This window comes from Marmota flaviventris, chromosome 15 (assembly GCF_047511675.1).
Source record: "Marmota flaviventris isolate mMarFla1 chromosome 15, mMarFla1.hap1, whole genome shotgun sequence".
NCBI classification, from domain to species: Eukaryota; Metazoa; Chordata; class Mammalia; order Rodentia; family Sciuridae; genus Marmota; species Marmota flaviventris.
The window spans coordinates 19416096-19438733 of NC_092512.1; the positions used below are offsets into that span (position 1 = coordinate 19416096).

At 33.3% G+C, this 22638-nt stretch overlaps 2 protein-coding genes across 2 annotated transcripts in view; one reads left to right on the top strand and one right to left on the bottom strand.

The window, feature by feature from the left end:
- Mtbp (MDM2 binding protein) overlaps positions 1-4191 on the bottom strand; it is a 70494-nt gene extending 66303 nt beyond the window's left edge. Inside the window, exons 1-2 of the mRNA XM_027949466.2 lie at positions 4058-4191; positions 3181-3261 (exon numbers count right to left, since the gene is read on the bottom strand). Of these exons, the coding sequence (XP_027805267.2) occupies positions 3181-3261; positions 4058-4175 (199 nt within the window). The 5' untranslated portion in view covers positions 4176-4191. The remainder of the gene's footprint in view (positions 1-3180; positions 3262-4057) is intronic.
- Positions 4192-4293: 102 nt separating this feature from the next.
- Mrpl13 (mitochondrial ribosomal protein L13) overlaps positions 4294-22638 on the top strand; it is a 37951-nt gene continuing 19606 nt past the window's right edge. The window contains exons 1-4 of the mRNA XM_027947854.3: positions 4294-4561; positions 6223-6346; positions 14376-14469; positions 18513-18573. Of these exons, the coding sequence (XP_027803655.2) occupies positions 4535-4561; positions 6223-6346; positions 14376-14469; positions 18513-18573 (306 nt within the window). The 5' untranslated portion in view covers positions 4294-4534. The remainder of the gene's footprint in view (positions 4562-6222; positions 6347-14375; positions 14470-18512; positions 18574-22638) is intronic.

The window sequence follows — 22638 nt, forward strand, 5'->3', positions numbered from 1 at the left end:
TCCCCTTCCCATTGACTACCATGTCTCTCTTTTTTTGCTTCTTCATGAATTTTCTGAAAGGGCTGTCTACACCTGACCTTCTCCATTTCCTCATCAACATTCCCAATCCCCTTCAAATAGCATTTCAAATCAAAGATGACCCTTTCCACTAATTTACCATTACAACACTTAGCTTCTGTGACACCTATTTTTTTGGCTGCTCTTTTCAGTCTTTTAAATACTGGTGTTCAGCACTTTTAAATTCTGGGATTCAATTTTACATTTTATGTCCTTCCCATTATCCATAAGGATACCTCATCTTTCTGATAGCTTTCATTGACATCTATGTATTAATGATTCTATAATCTATATCTCCAGCCATACCCTGCATCAAGTTTCAGACCCATGTATTCAACTTTTACAAAACAGTTACTTTGACATTTTGCTAGCTAACTTTTTACACGTTCCAAATAGTGTGTCATATTCCCTCCCAAATCTGCTTGTCTCACTAAGTGGCACCATCACACTATCATCTAAGCCAGATGACAGGAAGACAGCAAGCATGGTCCAACTACTCTTGATAAAATTTTTACAAAGAAATAAAATACAAGAATCCTCAATGATTCTAATATTTTAAATTACAGTGTGCAAAGTAAGTATTTTTATGATTTTTTATTTTCCTAAACATACATAACATTAGGAGAGTTTTAACAGAAAATTTTAAAGATTATGGAATAACTGTCATTTTTCCCATTAATTACTACATTAGGATGGCTTTGCATGGCTCAGCTTGTTATTTCTCACCCACAAAACCACACAAAAGAAGAAGGTCTGCATAAGAGACTTCTAGCCATACAAGAATTTCTAGAATGCTCTCAAGAGTTCTTTTACAGATATATTTGAAGCACAAATATAAGAAAATCTTTCCTGAATAAGTGGTACTGACTGAAATTATAGCAATTTGAAAAATTAACGAGCGTATTATTGGACTTGGAAAACAAGCTAGGGTAGCACGCACGTTAGAAATCATTTTCTAATGATGATAGTTAACACTGAGAGAGAGGAATTTCTCTAATGTAAGAAAAGAGGAAGAAGTAAACTATACAGTCATGAGAAATATAAAGAAAGTTACCATACTGGGCTCACTCTCCCTGGCATCTACAGAAATTTCCTTCAGCTTTTGGCACTTAGTCTGTTCTGACACTTCTACTTTCTGAGTCTTCAAAGGACATTCTCAGACAGAGGCCAAGAGGAGGAAGCAAAAGTAAAGATAAGCTTCAAAGTAAGTACATGCATTTGTAAAATGTCAATAGAAGCCAAAGGTAGTAAGATTTTTACAAAAAAATATGCAATACCTCAAAAAGTTAAAGCAGATGAGAACCAAGAAAGTCCACCATGTTTAACAATTATGAAGGACTTTTAAGAGAATCAGTAGGAGTTAAGGACAGAAAAAGTGGCATAATTTGTTCAAATAATATATATTAATAATTATTAATAAAATTAATAATATATTTTAATTTTATAATTAAAATTATTAAAAAATTATAATTTTTAAAAAGCAAATAAATACTAAAGAAGCTGATGTGGAGGCATTAATAATGTATTTTTATTCAGGAAAAAAATCCTCCTCATATGTCACATTACCCTGTGTTATATATAAGTAAAGACCGGCAAGAAAATTTCATAAAGGAACAAAACTATAGCTGAGATCCAAGAATAATTTTCTTTTCTTCTTCTTTTTTCCCAGTTTTATAATTTTATTTGACAATCAGTGCTTAGTCTTCATACCCATTGATAGATTTTTTAAAAGTGGCATTAGGCACACAGTTAACCAAATTATATTTCTTGTTTGGCAAATCTTAATTCTCATAATGTTTTCTGGACAAGACACTAACATATATGAGACATTCCTTATTTCTTGGGCCCAGACATCTTTGTTGAACCTGGTGTTGATACACGATCTGTAATACTGCTGGCCTTCATATCAAATTTCTGTATCTGTATCTAAAATGCACACTTCTTGAAGACTATTTCATGGATGCATTCATGAATATTGATGATGCATTCAAAACAAATTCATGGAGCTCCTAGTCTCTATATTCCTGTTTGATGGCAGAATTCTTCTCATCACCATTCTTTGTGGGAGTGATTCTACAGCACTCAAGTTGGAAAGAAAGAGAATGAAGGATTCCATTTTAAATTTACTAGAAATCTCTCAAGCTCTTACTTTCTTCCCAGTCTTGAAAATGTCTGTGATTCCTTAAAGGTTACTGATAGTGACCCAATGATCTCATCTCAAAATTCTTTGGAACTCTGAGGTATTTGTGACAGAAGGCTTTAATTCATTCAGAGTAATCAAATGTTTCCGTGGAAATGCCTATTGATCTGTTTAAGTCTCTTCTTTCCAATTTAGGTCTATACTTTCAAATCTTTACAGATAATTTACCTTGATAATGGGATAAAAAAGGCTTTGGGGCTATTTTAGTCTTCAGGGTTTTTTGTTGTTGTTGTTTTTTGTTTTCCTCCTCTTTGGGTACTAACGATTGAACTCAGAGACATTTTACCACTGAGTTATATCCCTAGTCTTCTTGGGGTCTTGCTAAGTTGCTGACAGTCTCCCTCAGTGGTTCAGCCTAGTCTCAAACTTGAGATCCTCCTCTCTCATCCTCCTGAGTCACTGGAATACAGATGTATATCACCACACTCAGCAGTCGTCAGTTTATTTTTATCACATGTGGTTATTTGGGATTTCATATCTAGAGTATTACCTAGCATAAAATACACTTCTTTAAGAAATATTTTGTACAATAAAAGTTGAGGGGTTTTTCCCCTCTTTTTTAGGCTCTTCAAAACAAATTAATGGAGCTCCTTAGTCTCTAACTTAGCATCCTCTGATTCAATTTCTGCCAAAGCTAGTCAGATGTGTTTTATGGGAAACAAGATCAGAGGTCAATCAGGCAATAAAGGATAGTGGTTACTAGCATGGGGTCTAGAAACCTATATTAATTTTCATAACCATTTTATGATACTGAAATATCAGAAAGTGATGCCTTTTCCAGTTTTATATTCCTTTAAGTTACCTTGGTATCTCAGTCCCTGTTCCAAGTCAACAAAGAATTTATTGTTCTCCTAAATGAGCAAATTAATTGATTGCAATACAACTGTTGTGCCAGAGAAAAGAGAGGTTTATGTTGTACTTACCAGGGAAAGTACTATCATCTGGATTAACTGAAGTACTAATGGTTCTTTTCAGGAGGTGATAAACATTTGCTGCTGTGAAGTCTGAAAAAGTAAAGACAGTCTAACTCCATGGCTCAAGTTACATAACATAGGCCTATTCTAATTTCACTATCAGTGACTCTCAAAATCAATGTATTGTACACAAAATAACTACATGTTGATCAAGATCTGTTCATGTTTTGATATAGTAAAGCAAGAGCAAGCAAACTAAAAAGGCCCCTATTTGTGCATGCCAGTAGTTAGCACAAATCAAAAATTTCCCGCAAAGAACAGGAAATCTGTCACAACACTTTATACCCCACTTTGTACATTTCCCCCTCAAAATGACTGCCTGACCAAAACAAACAAGTAAAACACAATAGTCTAGACAGAAGCACCAAAAAGCAGCGCAAGGGCAAGCAGTTAAAATCGCCTAAAATTTATCATTTCTTGTTTAAACTTAGTTGATGTTATAAGCGTCCTCCCATTAGAATGGAAGCTCAAGGTCAGTAAGACCTTGTATTTTGTTCCTTACTGTATTGCCTGTATGTGGGACACGGAAGGCATAAAAATTTACTTTATTGTATACGTTTTCGAAGACCAGAAATTCCATTAAGGTACAAAGGATTTGATCAGTTAAATTCTTACTGTGCAAGGAACTTTTGAGCCCTGGGATCTTGCATCCACAAATTTGTACTTCTGTTCCCATGAAGAGGACACTGCCCAGCCCTCATTAGATCTATCCCACCCAGATTTGCAGCTTCCTGGGACCTATGGTGACCTCTGTCCCTCCCTAGATCACAAACGCAAACATCTCCTCCAGCAAGCCATTCCCGCCGTTTCTCAGCCCCGCGCTTACCCGGCTGCTTCTCGGTACCCTCAAACGACGACGCTTCTGGTGCACGCTCAGTCTCCCCGCTGACCGCCGACGGGAACTTTCCTTCCCCCCAGACCACCAGCAGCAGATACCGATCCATCCCTTCCTTCAGAACTCACCCCCAGGTTTAAGTCTCAAAACAGCCGCGCGCTTGACGCACTTCCGGTTTTCTTTTTCCGCTCAGCTCGTTTGGAAATTGTGTCCTCCGTCTGTTTCCGTAGGTTACTGGGAATTATTTTCGGGAATTATTCTATCAATAACTGCCTTCTTTCTTTCTTCCTCGACTAAATCGTTACTGTGGGAAGACTGGAGGGCATCCATAAGTGAGAAGAAGCAGAAGAGTGCTGGACAAGCTAGGAACTTAAGTGCTTTGGTACATGCGTTTCCCGTCGGGCAAGTACTGCTGATGACCCGGCTCAGCTTGGGGTTAAAAAAGGACGCTTCGGCCAGTGGGGAAAGATGTCGAGTTTCTCTAGGGCAACCCAGGTGAGTTCCGACTGTTGTGCCTTGATGGTTGGTGTTCATTACGCTGGCAGAAGGAGAGCGGCGGATTAGTAGTGAGAGTGAATTGGTAGGGAAACCGAGACCCGCAGCCACTCTTGGGAAAATACACACTGAGGGTGGTGAGGACGACCATCACTTGCTGTCTTGGTACTCGTCCCCTCCTTTGTCAGTCAGTGTTTTTCATGTTTTTCTCCCTTCCTCCGAGGGACTGTCAGAGAGATGGTAAGTGGGGACCTGTTGGAGAGTTGATCCAAAGGGTCAGACGTGAACTGACAGGGTCCTGAGAAGCACCCTATCTGTACAGAGATGCGGGTCTGTGCAAGGCAGAAGCTGAGAATCCTCTTCAAGGCTTTTGCAATAAACCACACTACACAAGAGGGTGCACAATCCAGGCCAGGAATTTGGTGCTAAAAAGTGATCAGGTTTTGTTTGAGGATGGAACCCAGAGGGTTTCTTGAAGCATTGAATGTGGGTCGACAGCAAAGTAAGAAGGATGTCTTCATGTTTTTGTTTTTGTGTTTTGGACACCTGGAAGGATGGTGTGCCATCAACTGAAACAGGGAAGGCTGAAGTTGACGCAGGTTTCAGGTGGAAGGGTAGGTTAGGAGTTACTTTTGAATATGTTAGTCCTGGATGACTTTTAGCCCAGTGCTGCTGCTTTCCTGGGACTGTTTGTTACTTGTCAGTGGTGAGATAAATACAGGAAGTGAAGTGTAACTCTTTTTAAAACTTTAATAACAGTTTTGCATTGTGGCAGCATTTGTACGTTTTTATCAAAGTTTTTTTTTTTCTATAAAACTATTCGTCTGCAATGGGTGGGGGGAAATTGGTCTTTTGCTTATGGTATAGGCTAGTTTGAAGTTTGTGATAATTTAAAACAAAACCACTAGCCTAGTTACATTTTTTCCCCCAGAATTGTTTAATCTCTGGTGTATATGCATAATGAAATCATCTGGTCGAGGTCTTTCTGGATGGAATTTTCTTCGAGTTTAAAGACACTGATGAATACTACAAAAAGAATGGTCTACATGTCTGAAACAACCTAAAGATGTATAAAACAATTTTTTGGGAGGGGTTGGTACCCGGGATTAAACTCAGGGGCACTGGACCACTGAGTCACATCCCCAGACATGCAGGTCTGTGGAGAGCACTATTTGTATTTTATTTAGAGAGAGGTTCTCACTGAGTTTCTTAGTGCCTTGATTTTGCCAAGGCTGGCTTTGAACTGGAGACCCTCCTGCCTCAGCCTCCTAAGCTGCTGGAATTATGGGGATGTGCCACCATGCCCTGCTTAAGACAATTCTTTAAAATTTAAATTCATTCAACTTAGCTGTCCTTTCCCAACTACATTGTTTTATATAACTTTACCCTGGAATTTAATTCCTGAATTGTCTTTAGTTTCCAATTGGCCACTCAGCTTTCAATATAATATACCTACTGACCTAAATAATGTGAATAATAGAAAGGCTTTCCTTTTTCAGAAGTAGAAATGAAAACAAAACAAAAATTTTTTAATGATAGTTCTTTCAAAGTAATTGTTGACATTAACTATAGAATACATATATAATCGTATATAGTAAAAAATAGTTATTTCCATTTTAATTCATTTAATTTTTAATTTTTTTCTTTTCTGTGTTTTCAAGCAATGGGCCACTTTTGCTCGAATATGGTATCTCTTAGATGGGAAAATGCAGCCCCCTGGTAAACTTGCTGCCATAGCATCAATAAAACTTCAAGGATTACATAAACCTGTATACCATCAACTGAGTAAGTATCACTTTAGCCTGATCATAACAACTATACTTTTCATGCTAGAATAGAATATGGATGAAGTTTGACTGAACTTTGACAAAGGACCCCTTTCTTCCTGAGGATTCTATTCTTTCTGAAAACTTACTAGCACACTAAACTGAATTTTGTATTATTTATGAAAAAGCCATAACAGACCAGTTTTCTTGGCAGAACCCCACTTTATGCCACTGGGCAGACAAAATTGCCAGTAGCCCCTCCTTTCATTCTCAGAAGTATCCTGATTTGCACATTACATCTCATATGTGGCTCTTCACATGATGATATGCATTTAAATATCATATCATTTAAATAGAGTTTTTGAAAATAAGGGAAATAATCTTCTGTTAGAAAAATCCTTTTTCCTGAGAAGATATGTGTAGAGCTAGCTATGCACAAAAGCTTAATTTTTAACTGTTTCAAGTAAGCAGATTTGCTTTTTAATATCATTTTTCTTTCTTTATTGGCGGGGGGTACTAGAGATTGAACCCAGGGGCACTAACCACTAAGCCACATCCCCAGTCCTATCTATCTATCTATCTAGCTAGCTATTCATCTATTTATTTATTTATTTATTGGAGATGGGGTCTCCCTAAGTTGTGTAGGGTCTTGCTTAGTTGCTGAGGCTAACTTTGAACTTGCTATCCTCCTGTCTCAGCTTTCTCAGCTGTTGGGATTACAGGCATGCGCCACCACACTTGGCTCTATGATTTTTCTAAAATAATAGAGAAAATTGTCTTTCATTCTAGAAGAGTTCAGTTTATAGATGGTTTAATTGATTCTATTTACTGTGCTACCTCACTGATGGCTCCTGATGTCATTTTCTGTTCCTCATCTGATCTGTCAATAGCATTTGCTGCAATTGATCATGTTTGTTTAATTTTTGTGATGTATAATAAACATATAAAGTATATTTTAAAGAAAATTAATAATTATGATGAAATGAATACCCATATATTTGGCATTTATATTGTTTCCTTTTAATTATTTATTTATTTTTTGTCATTACAAATAATGTTGCTTTCAATATTTTTGTACTCTTTCCCCAGTGTTCATGTGGAATAGTTTTCCCAAGGTGTATCCATAGGGCAGGAATTACTGGTACATCGTAGGAAGCTACTGACTTCTTTTTTTTTTCTTTTCATATTTGACAATGTACTTTTATCAGAGGTAATCGATTCACAGTTGAAGCAAAACATCTCTTCAATAAAAGAAATATAATTTCAAGTCTTAGCATTATTCAAAACCTAATTTCTGTGCTCAGAAGTTCTCAAAACTATGCTGCTATAAACACTTGATATTCTGCCTGCAGAATATACCACATTACTCCTCATCTTTAGTAACACTTGATATTTTCATTCTTTCTTTCTAACTACTCCTAGATGTGAAATACTCTTTGTAGTTTTAATTTGTATTTTCCTGATTATGAATAATGGCTCAGTATCTTCTCACTTAGTCCTTGGCCTTTGTAATTTCCTTATCTGAAATGCTTGTGTGTGTCATTTATCCATTTTTCTTTCAGGTTATTTGTCCTTCAGTAAGTTGCATATGTCATTATATCTCCTAAATACCTCAGGATACATTGCCCAAGAATAGAGAGATTTTTCTCTGTAACCAAAATGTTATTGATACACCTAAGAAGATAAAGAGTAATTTAATTATGTGGTTTGATGTCACCATTTTTACATTTCCAAAGTTGTCTCAAGAATTTTCTTTGTTGTTTTTTTTCCTGGGGATGGGGGGTGCGCAGTAACTGAGGTTTGAACCTTGGGCACTCTACCACTCAGTTACATCACCAGCCATTTTTAAAAATATTTTTATTCTGAGACAGGGTCTTGCTAACTTGCCCAGACTAGCCTACAACTTGTGATCCTCTGACCTAAGCTGCGCAAATAGTTCATATTAAAAGCACCCAGTTTGTCAAGAGCTTTTTTATAGCTATTGTATGTTTGAACTAGGATTCTCCCCAAGGTTTATTTATTGCCATTAGTTGTTGTATCCCTTTAGTTACTTTTCCAATTGAAAAATCCTTATTGTTTTCCTTGTTTTTGAGGAATCCAATCTAATTTTTATGGAGAACTTTTTTCTGAAAATACCATCTTCATTTGTTTCCCAAGATGCCATTTTCTGTTTCTTGTCCTACATTAACTCTTTCTCAGTCCACTTGCTGTCTTCACTTTTCTTTGAACTCTCAATTACTTTTCTTTCACTAATAAGGGCGAGTGCCACAGGCTCAGTCTTTGAACCTGTTCTCATTCATTACGTGAGCAATTTCTGTCTCATGAATCTAAAAATCATCCGTATGCTAATGCATCCCGACTGTGTGTCTTTAGTTTTGATCCATTCCCTGTATTCTAGACTCATAACCAATTTCTCCAAACTAAATCTTCCTTGGTATTTAGTAGACTTCTCTAATGAATAAGCCCATTTGGAACAATCTTGCTCCTGATTTCTGGTACCCAAACCAGCCTGTTTCTTTCCAGTTTTCCCCATCTCCATGAATAGCATCCATGTTCATTTTGTTATTCCGGTTTGCAGCCTTTCTTTGCTTCATTTGTGACTCCTCTATTTTGAGCCCCCCCCCCCAAATATTTATCTTAAAAAAATAGAAAAAAAATGTCTGGAATCTGGCACCTCTTATTATTTCTCCCTTCTACATTGATTTTAAGCCATTGTGCTTTCTATCATGTTTTGCCTTCATGTAGCCTTTTCTACACAGATCAACCAGAGTTATCTTTTCCAAATGAAAGGCTAAAAACCCAAATTCTGCTAATGCCCTGCAAGGATCTGTTAATGTGGTTCCTATTAATTTTCCAATATTGTTTTCTAACTCTCATTCCTTGAATGGACCTCTCAGATCTGTTTCTATTTCATTAACTTGCCTACCAAACAGTTTTTGCCTCAGGGCCTTTTCACATTGTGTTCCCTCTGCCCGAATGTCCCATATATCTACATAGCTTATTCCTCCACATTTTACTAATTTCTACTCAAATTATTTATATTCTGAGTGAGCCTTCCCTGATCACTCTGCTTCCCCTTTTACTCTCTAAATGTTTACTTTGCTTTTTCTTTAAAGAAAAAAAAAAGCATTTGTATATCACTTAACATGTGAGTATTTATTATCTACCTTCCTTCATTAAAATAAGTTTCAAATAGATAGGAACTTTGCCCATTTCATTTACAGCTATAGCCCCAGAACCTGTAATAGTGTTTGACATACAGTTGCAATGTGAGAAATGATTGTTGTATGTTTGTTTGCATTCATAAATATGAGTTCTGAAATTGAAAGAAATACATTTAGCTAGAACTTTGGCATGTAAGCTAAATTAGATTTATGGATCTGTGGAGCTGGGGGGTGGATAGGCATTTGAAATGATTTGATTTGGGTGAGAATAAGGATTTATGATTTTCCATATTATACTTGCTACTCTAACCTTTTTCTCCACTTAATGAAAATTTCAGTAAAGTATCAAAATAATCTCATACCTTATAAAATATGCAATTAAGTATATGAATCTAAGGATTTTTATCATTTCAAATCTTTGTTTTTTAAGCATCTAGTACAATGTGTGACCCAAAGGATGCTTATCAGAAATAGTTTGTGGTGTGACACTTTCAAATAGATATTTTGTAAATACAGGTGTTCTTGTTATTCCCTAAAGTTATGTTCTATAAAATCACCTTGAATGCTGGACTAGTAAATCCTGAACCATTGCTTGTAAGGGAAATATTGGTTTAAGTTCGTCTGAGTAGCCACTGGATATGACTTTTTCATCAGTCAGTATAGTCAGTGCACTGCATTTTATGTATATTTTCAGTCAATACATAACTTTGTTTATGTAGGTTTCCATACACACACACACACACACACACACACACACACACATATAATTTTTTTTTTCCCTCAGTACTAGGACACTGTACCACTGAGTTATATCTCCAACCTTTTTATTTTTTTTTTGGCTGGCTTCAAATTTGTACTTCTTCTGCCTTAGCCTCCCACATAGCTGGCATTACAGGCATGTGCCTCCACACCTAATTAAAGTTAGCTTTAAAATAAAATATATATATATATGCGTATATATATATATATATATGTATATATATATATGTGTATATATATATATGTATATATATATATGCTATTGATTCTTCAACATTGAACTCATGACCAAGAGCATTATTGCTCAGAAGTGAATTAAGCTTATCTAGCACACATTTTATCTCCATAAGGTACATCATAGCCTTCTTGCACTAAGGAACATTATACTATACTACACTATCAAATTTGGAGAACATTTTAAACAGTGAAAGCACTAACAAAGAATACACAAACTCCAAAGATGTGACATTAAGTAGACTACCCAAAGGATGCTTATTCACAGTGCAAAAGGTGAAATAGGAAGGTAGAGCACTGCTGGGTTTACCCTCAGCTGGGAACACACACATTAAGTAACTCACATTTCTCTCCACTGTAAGCATGTCAATGAATGACCACAAAAACATTATGAGTATTGATTTTTGAGTCACCAATAAATTTTAACAATTAGAAAATTTGCAAATACAGAACCCATGTATAATGAGATGAACTGTATATTGAAAGTAAAACAGTGATCAGCAGATTTATATTTTCAGTAATAATAAATTTCTGGTTATTTTAAAAATATTATTTTGACAGACCAGGAAAATACCAGTCATAGAATTACCAATTTATAATTTTTGTTTAATGTTTGTTTAATTCTTTAGGACCTCAGCCGTTTTATTTAACTACCTCACTGACAGATGAGAAAACTAAGATTGGAAGAATAAAGTTTCTTTCTTGCTATCATTCAACTATACAATAGTAGAACTGATACTGAACTTAGACTCCTGTTTTTTCATGTAGTAAATTCTTTAATATGGTGATTTTCCCTAGCATGCTATTAGCAAGTAGTAAATAAGATCACTTAGACTGACCTTGAAAAAGTGCAAATAATACATAATTTGAGGGAAAGTAATCTTCACCTAATTTCTGTATCCAAATATAGCTGTTGTCTGTCCACTCAGTTAAAGTTCTGCTTCCTTACAAGGGAGTCATTATTGTAGAAGTACTCCTTAGATACTGATGAATGTGCATTCTGCTTAAACACTAGAAGAGTTGTTGTGGCTCCTTGTTAGGGCATTTCTAATAATGGAGAATAGCTTTTATATGAAAAAGAAATTTACTTTTTAAAGACTGATTTACATTTTTGTCTCATCTATATTGAATATGTAACTTATGTCAGCAAAACTTTTTATGACCACAAGATGTCACTAAAAACAAAATTTAAGCAGCTTTCAATTTATAACTATAATGTCTTTTAATAGTGTAGTTCTTTGTGTTTTTTTCAAGTTTAATAAGCATTTACTAAGTGTGTATTATGGGCTCATAATCACTGTATTTATTTGGAAAATTGGTATACAGATTCCTAGGAAATGGAAATGGGGGTCAAGATAGAAAAGTTAATTTTTATTGGAAATGGGGGTCAACTAGGAAAAAAATTCCCATCAACTAGAACTGTTCTTCTGAATGGGACTTGAGAACTTTTCCAACATGTTTAATTTTTGACTAGTAAATCAAAAGAAGGGCACATGGTGATTTATGGAGTATGACTTATTCTCATGAGGACTTTGCTCCTTTGACTTCAACACCTGATTCACTGAGAAGAACTATAGGAAAGTTTAAAAGAAGCAGAGGGAAACCTTTCTTTAGCATTATTAAAGTAACTTTAGATTATCTTAAAATATCCCGTCTAAATGGAATGAAATAAAAGTTTTGCAATTCTTAAAGGTTAACGTTATAAATACCATGTATTTCAGCAAAGATCAGACTTAAAATTTAAATAATCTCTAGTATTCTGTCTTGTAAGTTTATGATGGTTTTATAGAGCTGCCTAACATATTTTTTATCTTAATATTTAGTCAGTCTATTTCAAATGTTAACTACCAAATCATTTAATTTTGTAATCTAAATTGCATACTTATACTTCACCTCACCCCTAAATATCATCCTACAAAGTGCTGAAGAAGATTTTTGCCTCATTTTGTATCTGTAATATTTACTTCATTTGCAAGTGAATAATTGAAAATTGGCAGTAAATTTTATCAACATGCTTTGTACTCTCACAATGTCTTTACACTCAGACTTTATGGTAACCTATGTGATCACCTGTCACAGTGGGTACACACAAGTTCAGGAATGCCCAAAATAATACTTATGTAGGCATCTGGATATTTGTCCTTCCAAATTGTAAACAGACATAAAAGCCAAAGCCAACCTTTATTTTTTTTTTTTATCATTAATTTGCAATAGCTGGTTTTTCAACATTTCTTACACCAAATCTTATAATATATAAAAGCAATGCTGTACTTGTCCCCTCATCCTTGAGGTACATTATAAGAACCCTAAGACTATCAAGTGCAGTTTAAAAACCAATGTGCTAAAGCAAAGAGCTTACAAGGATTTGACTATGGGAAGGGAATAAAAAGAAAAGCCACAGATTGGAAGAAAATACTTGTAAACCACATAGCGAAAAAAGGACTTGTATCTAGAATATGTGTATATACATGTCATATATATACGTGTGTATATATATGTGTGTGAATATATGTACACATACATACACATATTCAGTATATTATATGATGTTTGGAAACTCAGTTTTAAAAAAATGTAATTAGAAAATGGTTGAAATACATGAACAAAAGGCAAATAAGCATGTGAAAAGATGTTCAATTAAGCCACTAGGGAAACCAAATTAAAACCATGAGATATCAACATATATCTATCAAAATAACTAAGATTTAAAAAGTGATAATGAATGCTGATGAGAAGGTAGAGAAATGGGATTACTTATATGGCTGGTGGAAATGTAAAATGGTACAGATACTCTAGATAAAGAGTGGCAGATTCTTATAAAACTAAACTTGAGCTTACCATATAATGTAGTAATTGCACTCCTGGAAATTTATCCAAGAGAAATGAAAACCCAAGTTTATGGGGAAAAAGTGTACCAATTAATAATGCCACTAGCCCATTACTGTCTATCCCCCTATTTGTACTAGCTCCTACCATGTTGTATATGTATTTATTTGTTTCTTTGTTATCTAACTCCCTCTACTAGAACATAGGATTCATTAACAATGGGGATTTCAGTAATTCATTGCTATATTCCCAGCATTAATAATACTACCTGAAATTAGTTAGTATGTAATAAGCAATGAGTGGATTAATTATTAATCAGTGGAAAGGATTATAAAGCATATTTTAGAAGAACTTGAGACTTCTACGACACTTAACAGGTGTCTCTGAATCTGCCCTTGCATAGACTCTAACATTTCTCAGATGTATGTATATTTTGATTTTCAGGTCATACATCCTGTCAGCTATGTCTATAGTCACAATTGAGAGTTGCACTTTAAATAATAAGTTACATGTGATTGAAAAAAATCTTGTGGCAGTAGTTATACATAAAATCATAGTACTCTATGTTCTTTAAATTTGAAAAAATATTATAATTATAATGTTTCACATTTGTTTTCAATGAGTTTTGTTTTCTTGGTAGAACACACTTTTTATGTTTATATACATATTGATTTCAGTTTTCTCTGCTCTTTGTAAGGAAAAGTTTATGTCAAATATTTAAAGGTACTAATATAAACATTTTTAGTGAAGTATAATTATTATGGGGAGATTAATAAAAATAACAGTAGTTTACCTTTAAAAAACATACATTGTTGTTATTGGCATCTTTATTCAATTTCTTTTACCGTCCAGTGCTGAGGTTTTCCAAATAATCAGCCAACTCTTAGGGATTACTTAAAACACTTGGGGTTTATATAAAAAGAAACAGAAATCTGTTTAAGGATTTTTGATATTGCATTATGATTTGCTTTCTATTTTTCTATATGTTGTTTAGGCTTTGATAACTTACCTTTCTTAAGTTTTGATTTTTCACACAAAGTCTCTCTTACGGCTTTTTAAATCTAGGTGACTGTGGAGATCACGTTGTCATAATAAACACAAGACACATTGCATTTTCTGGAAACAAATGGGAACAAAAAGTATACTCTTCACATACTGGGTAAGATTTCTTTGCCATTGTCAAGGAAAATAGTTAAAAGGTATTACTTTAGCTGTCACTCTTATTTAAAAGGAAAAAGGGTATTTTCAAAAAATTAGCATTTAATAAAATACTAATTATACTCTTGTTACATGTATAAGTTACTCAATCAAAACGAACACAAAATTATGCCAAATATTAGCTACTACCAAAACTATTTGCTTCCTACAAGCTTTTTATGTAACTTCTCTAATCAAAATTATTCTCATTTTTAAGTCAGTCTTCTAACTGCTTTCTGCTTTCTATAATTCATCTTACTGCTGTTTCCAGAACCATCTTGAACAGATGAAATTTCACAAGAAGTTTAAGGAATGGTCACTCTTTAAATACATTATTTGTCAATATCTCTTAAATAAATACTCACATGGATGTGTTCTCATGGTTTGCAAGTACAGTGTGACTCTTCCTTCTTAGTCTAAAACTAAAACTCCCTCTTCCATTGCAATAGAATTGTTCTTCAAAGTCTTGTGACTAATATGATTCATGGAGCTAAAACTATTAGCTAAAATTCTTCAGTCTTTTTCAAACATGTCCTGTTCAATTATGTCTTTTCCTTCTTATGTGTTTTAGTTATTTTAATTCAACTGCAAGACCTTAACTTTGCTCGTTGTAAAATTTTATCTTCACCCTGTCGAGATATTTTGAGATCTAATTTTGTTGTCTAATGTATTGGTTAATCCACAGATTCAGATGAAGGACAAATTTAATTAAGCATACCTTTTATATTATCATCTAAATTTTGGTGCTAAATGTTGATCTTCCATTCCTGATCAAAATCATTTTTTTGTTTCTAACTGCACCTTCACCTCTGGTGTTCTGGTATGTTTCTTTTCATCTCTTGCATAACTTTTTTGCTTTCTTGAGTCAGCCTTTGCCCATTCTTCACCTTAAAATACATTATTGAAATCTTTACATAACTTAACAAAAAACTAGCATTCATAATAGTTTCTGCTATTGACAAATCTCTACATATAAATCAAATTCTATGAAATCAAGAGATAATTGGGAAATAAAAAAAAAGTCAGAATAACAAAATGTGATAAAAGCCTAAAGGAAATTATTGACACAAAATGCTGTGAATTACTGTGTGGTATTACTGCAAAGGAAGGGAAATAACAACAGCCAGTGGTGAGCAATGAGTGTTTACATCACTGGTAGTGTCTGTCCCTGTCAGTAGTGCTTTCTCACTGATAGATAAAAACTGAGCGGCACTGCATAACTGCTGCTGTTTGATCACCTTTTCTTTTAGCCAACAAATTGCTATTGCTTATCTCTCTGCCTTTGTGGTGTTGCTGTGGCAGGAATGTAATTTCATCTTATCTTTCTCATGAACTTTCATATTTAACCATTAGAAACTGGTTCAGATGTCATCTTTTCTGGGATACATTCCCTATTTTCTCACTGTCCATAGAGTTAATCACTTTCTGTTTTTTTCTATTGGCTCTTTACTTAAACCTTGTACAGACTACTTTATTATGCTCATAACACTGTTATAAATATGTATTCAAAATTTAACTTATAATTGTAAAATTTTTTGATTATTTTATTTATTCTAATTTGTTGTATATGACAGCAGAATGCAATTCAATTCATATTACCAAATAGAGCACAATTTTTCATGTCTCTGGTTGAACACAAAGTAGAGTCACATGTAAAATTTTTTAAAATATTCTAATTTTTGAAAATGTGGAAAGTTTAAAAAAGGAATAAAATTTACTTCTGATCCCATGATTTAACATTTTTATATATAAAAAGTTTATATTTTTATTCACTTAATATAAGATTATCAGGGAACCTTTTGGTATGTATTATTTTTAGTCACTGTACAGTAGTGTACTATATGATTTATAATAATCAAGATTATTTAAAATAAATCTCTGATGTCAGGCACAGTGAAAGATGCCTATAATCCCAGCTACTATCAGGCTGAGGCAGGAGGATTACAAGTTTGAGGCCAGCCTCAAATATATTTTCATGAGTTAGAGATACAGCTTACTACTAGTCATTCCAACAGAATTTATTTCCTCATTTTTCTTGAGAATAGAATCCTATAATATTTATCTGTGCATCCTCAGTACCCAGCATAATGGGCATTCAGAAAATGTTTATTTGATTTATTTTAATGAAAAAAGCACATGGCATACAATTTAAACAATTTTCCCTTAATCCATCCAGGTGTCTTATGGTGGAGAAAGAAATGTAGTTATTTTTTTGCTAGTAAAAATCGACTGACTATTGCATTACTGAAGTCATTCCCCTACTCAGAATTTTGCATTAGCTTTCCAGATCCTTAGGATGAAATCCAAGCTCCTAAAATATAGCATAAATGGTGTTGTGCTTTAGAATTTGCCATTCCAGTAGCAAATAGAGATTCTTTAGCATAGAAGCTACAAAATATTTTTCCATGGATAGAAAGATTACAGATATAGAAGTCTAGACAGTTTTACTAAAACTGAAATACCATGAAGCAAATAAAATAATATTAGTTTGAAAAGTGCCCATCTTTCTCAGAGAACTTCTAAATTTGATTTCTTAAGTTTTATTCCCACAATGTGATTTCTTAAGTTGTCTTTAAAATGTTTTTATATTTTCTTAAAAGAAAATCTCGTGAAAGGAATCACACTTACTTAATCTTAAGTTTTTCTGACTTTCCAATTTTAACCTTTTTCCTAAAAATAATTGAAACTTTGTTCTTCTATACAGATATTTTCTCATTTGACTTTTAGAAATATTGTGAAGTATATATGGCAGATTTTTTTTCTTTTTAGTAAAATCATATAGACAGGTAAAATGAATTGCCTAACATTTATACTAGGAGTTACTGACAAAACCTAGTTTAATTTGCTAATTCATCCATTTTACATATAATATTTGATCTGAACACAATGAAGTATTTTTATTACTTGGAGCCAACAAGTGACTCTTAGTGGCCAAAACTCATTACCTATTTATAGTATGAACTTGACTTTAGAAACCAATTGGTCTACCACCATTTTCCTTAGATTTAACCCCTAGCTTATACAGTTGGCCTAATATGGCAGGGAACATGAACTATTCTGGCTCATTGCTATTTCTTTTTTAAATCAAGCAGTGATAGATTGCCCATAATAAATGGATGAATGACTAAGCAGTATGGAGATTCCTTGGAAAACTTGGAGTGGAACCATCATTTGACCCAGCTATCCCACTCCTTGGTTTATACCCAAAGAACTTAAAAACAGCATACTACAAGGACGTAGCCAAGTCAGTGTTTATAGCAGCACAATTCACGTTAGCTAAACTTTGGAACCAACCTAGATGCCCTTCAGTAGATGAATGGATAAAGAAAATGTGGCATATATACACAATGGAATATTAGCAATAAAAGAGAATAAAATCGTGGCATTTGCAGGTAAATGGATGGAGTTGGAGATTATTAAACTAAGTGAAATAAACCAATCCCCCAAAAAACAAATGCTGAATGTTTTCTCTAATATGAGGATGCTGATCCATAATGGGGATGGGTGGGGGGGGGAACATGGGAGGAATGGAGGAACTTTAGATAGGGCAAAGGGGAGGGAGGGGAAGGGCAGGGGGTTGGGGGTAGGAAAGATGGTGGAATAAGGTGGACATCATTACCCTAAGTACATGTATGAAGATAGAGCCTTGTGACTCTACTTTGTGTACAACCAGAGATATGAAAAATTGTGCTTTATATGTGTAATATGAATTTAATGCATTCTATTGTCATATATAATAAATTAAAATTTAAAAAATTTTAAATACAGTTATGTCCAGAAATTTTTCCAAGATTAGAACTATTTATGAAGTAATGAGAGCTGGCCACTTAAGAGAGCAGCATTTCAAATAGCATAGGTTACTATTTTATATTTAAGACATTAATAAACAGTATAGTTTCCAGAAACAAGAATAATTTACTAAAGTACTTAATCAAAAGTGAATGATCAACTTAAGGATACAGTACCATATCCTACACCCAGTTTTAATCTCTACTTTTTTAATAGCTACCCAGGTGGATTTAGACAAGTCACAGCTGCTCAACTTCACCAGAAGGATCCAATAGCAGTAAGTCTACTGAATTTTTTTATTTATCATCTAGGAAAAGATGGATTCATCTCCTTTCTCTTCTGCAGATTCTTCACTTTAGCTATCTTACACAAGTTTTGATAAGTATTATTTTGATTGCCATTCAATTTGGTGTTTGTCCTAATTACTATTTATTATGTTTTACATTTAGCAAAGAATTCTAATGCATTTTTTAATTTCTTGAACCCTGCATATTTGCATAGAATATGAGCTTGCTGCAAATACTTTGAGGGGGTGGAGAAAGAGAGAGAGAGAGAGAGATGTGTGTACTTCTATGTGTATGTATATATATTTCATCAAGTATGCTAAGTGTGTTGCTCCAGCCACATATTCTTACTGGCTTGTTTTTGTTCTTGTTTTATTATTTATCTGAAAGAGTTCTTTTGTTTTTCTAATTTTTAATGTATTGATAAAATCTCAATTTGTGGATTTAGTCATTTTTCCTTATAGGTTTGTCAATTTTTTTGTTTGTATAGTTTGAAGACTTAATGTTAGATAAACTTAAGTTTGAAATTATATATAATTTTTGTAAAGAATAAATCAAAGTTAATGTGTACTGAACTTCTTTGTCTTCAGTAATGATTTTTACTTTGAAATCTGTTTTTTTCTGAGAGTATAGGTATAGCAGACGCTTTTTTTTTCATGTATGTTTGCCTCATATATTTTTGCCATTGTTTAAATTTTACCATTTCCTATTATAGGTGTGTTTGTGGTAAGCATCATGGAACTAGATCTTATTTTATTTTCCTTCCCTTGTCTTCTTTTGGATTTATTCAAGTTGTTTATTGTAAGTCTAAGGTTAATCAGTATCGTTACCTTCCTCTTAATCAAATCAAAGACTTTAAATCATTTTTAATACCCACCTTCCCTCCTAGCCTACGTGCTTTTTTTTTTCATTTTAAATTATATTTAATTCATTTACCAATGTATTTACATGCATTTATTGTTACAGTTTTACATGCACAATTTCCTTTAATTTTCATGCTCACCCACGTCATAGTCCTATTTTATAGAGTAAGAAATCATGGTTCAGAGAGGTAAAGAAACTTGGCAAGGATCACAGCCAAAAGGGAGGCAAAGGTGATTTCATTCAACTGAGAAGTCTATACTTTTAACCACTTGTGTTCTTTTTTCCCCCCTGGGTAAATATTATGTTATTCTTTTCTTTCTATATTCTATATTCTTCTACCTGCTTTCTATATTCTTAAAACTCTTTCAGTTTAACATTCTTGTTATTGTTTTATCCTGCTTTTAATTTTTTAATGATTTTCTTTGCTTATAATTTCTTATTGTAACTCATCCTTCCTTCTGGGATCAATTTTCCTTTCCATGCATACTTCCCTTTGACATTCCTATGGTTATATTCTCCTAATGCTGAACTCATCTTTTTTTGTCAAAACTGTCTTTTTTATTTTTACTTTCATTCTTGAAAGATAATTTTGTTATACAGTCATCCCTTGGTATCCATTGTGAATTGGTTCCAGGATATCCATGGATAAGCATATCTGCAGATGCTAAACTCCCTTACATAAAATAGCCTGGTATTTGCATATACCTATGCACATCTTTCCATATACTTGACATCATCTCTAGATTGCTTATAATACCTAATAGGATGTAAATACTTTGTAAATAGTTGGCATACTGTATTGTCTTACAATGATCAGAATAAAATTTTGTAGTTGTGATTTTTTTTTTCTTTGAAATATTGTCAACCCACAGTTGGTTGAATCTGTAGAACCTACTAATACAGAGGATCAGTTGCATATACAGTTCTAGGATGAACATTATTTCTCAGCTTTATGAAGCTACTGTTTACATAGATTTCTATTTTTAGTATGGATAAGTAGGATGTTAATTTTTTTGTATGTACTGTGTCTTTCTGCATAATTTTAAAATCTTATTCCTTTTTTTTTTTTGCTTCGGTTTTCATATATTTCTTTTGGGATCTTGTGTATTTTATTTGAGGATTACTGTGTTCAGTTCTAGAAATTTGTTAGCTCTTACATCTTTTAGTATTTGGTCTCTTTACTGTTTTTTCTTTCCTTTTGAAAAACTGATTATACTTAGATTTTTGCATTTTATTGTGCATGACTCATACCTCTCATATTTTATGTCTCCCTCTCTCTTTGCTGCAGTTTCAATAATTTCTTTAGATCTACGTACCAGTTCTCTAATTATCTTTTCACCTGTGTCTAATTCAATTAATCTTTTCATTGAATTATTTTTTATTTTATTTTCTTGAAGTTTTACTATTTGGTTCTTTTTCAAATTTGTTGATCAATTTTGATAGTCTCCTGGTCAATTTTTCATATTTTAGTTCCCGATTATATTTATTTAAGCATAATGTACATATTCTTAACATTTATATCTGACTGTAATATTTGTGGTCGTTGTGGATCTTCAGTTTATTGTGTCTGTTCAGGATACTTGATACACTTAAGTATCTTGGAATTTCATCTCTGAGAATTCTTTGAAACATGTTAAAAATTATTTTTTTTTAAAAAGGATTTACTTAGTTGCTGTAAAGTGCAGAGGGTTATTACCATCCTAAGACTTCTTTAAGCTAAACTTTAGACGTAAGATCTTGATTCCCATAAAAAGGTATATTTTGGGCCTTAAAACCTTGCGAGGTCACACTCACAGTGAAAACTACCTATCAGCAAAGACTTTTCAACAAATTTTAATTTCTCCACTATACCCCCTGATACTGTCTTTCTGGATAATATCTACATTTATGAGATTACTAAAGTATTTATTACTTTATCTTTCATTTGAGTTATATACAGGGAGAAGTGCTAACCCATATATCAATCTTCAATATGAATAAAACCAAACTTTCTATTTGTTTTACAATTTATTTTTCCTTTTGAAATTCTCAATAAACCTGGCATTTAAACTATACTCTGGATAGAGAGAGTGTTTTCCATTTTTATGGACTATTTTAGCTTTTTTATTTAAATACATTCATAAATGAGCAAGAGTGTTAGACTCTGAAGATATTCTATTTTATTACCCCAAAATAGTGAATACACACACACACACACACACACACACACACACAATCATTTGTTTGTAGTACTGCCCAAAATTTTCTTGGTTAAGTGTAGGGGAGGATTATTTTACTATAATGATGCCTGACATACCATTTACAAGTTCTATGTTTTACTGTTTTGTATCATTCATATCTATTTTATGAAAATGTGCTTAGAGGTTGCTTCTTGAAGAATACTTAATATTCCACTCCATAACTAGTATTTTTAGACTATTACAGGTCATTGTAGTCTATTAATTTGACTTACATTTAAAGTGTTAAAATTTTGTTATAAAGGCTACTAATATATATACCATGTCTTACAACAAATTACAGTTTTATTCCTTTATAAATATTTTTAAGCTTAAAATTTAGTTTCTGCTTCATTCAGGCATATTAGCTATACACTAGGAGGCAGTATAGTCCAACTTTTGACATTGAATAACATTAGTAGAAATTGTTTCAAATCATTTTTATGGACAAAAATTGAAATGCATTGAAGAATAATGAAGATTAGAAAATATTTCAGGGTTAAATTCATTTGCATTATTACTTCATAAAAGTTTTTTTGTTTGTTTTTTCTCTTGTATTTTGAAAAAAAAAATTACTTGTTAAGGAAGAGGTCACTCATCTTACTTCCAGTTCAAACACTGTGGTTGTCTCAAACAATAAACTCTGCTGGTAGCTATAATTTGTAATCAGCATTGGTTTATAAAAAGGAGGATCTCATGAAAGTAGAAGGACAACAGTGGATTAGAGGAATGGAATCTAGGGGAAAGGATAGAAAATGAACAGTAAAATGAAACTGAGTGTGCTATGTGCATTTATGAATATATCACAATAAACCACACTTTTGTTTGGTTTATAATCGCCAGTTTTTTAAAAAGTAAATAAATAGAAGATCAGTAGACGGAGGGTATGAAGGAGGAGGAGGGGAGGGAAAAAGGAAGTTCTGGGTAATGAAATGGAGCAAATTATGTTATATGGATGTATGAATATGTCACAGTGAA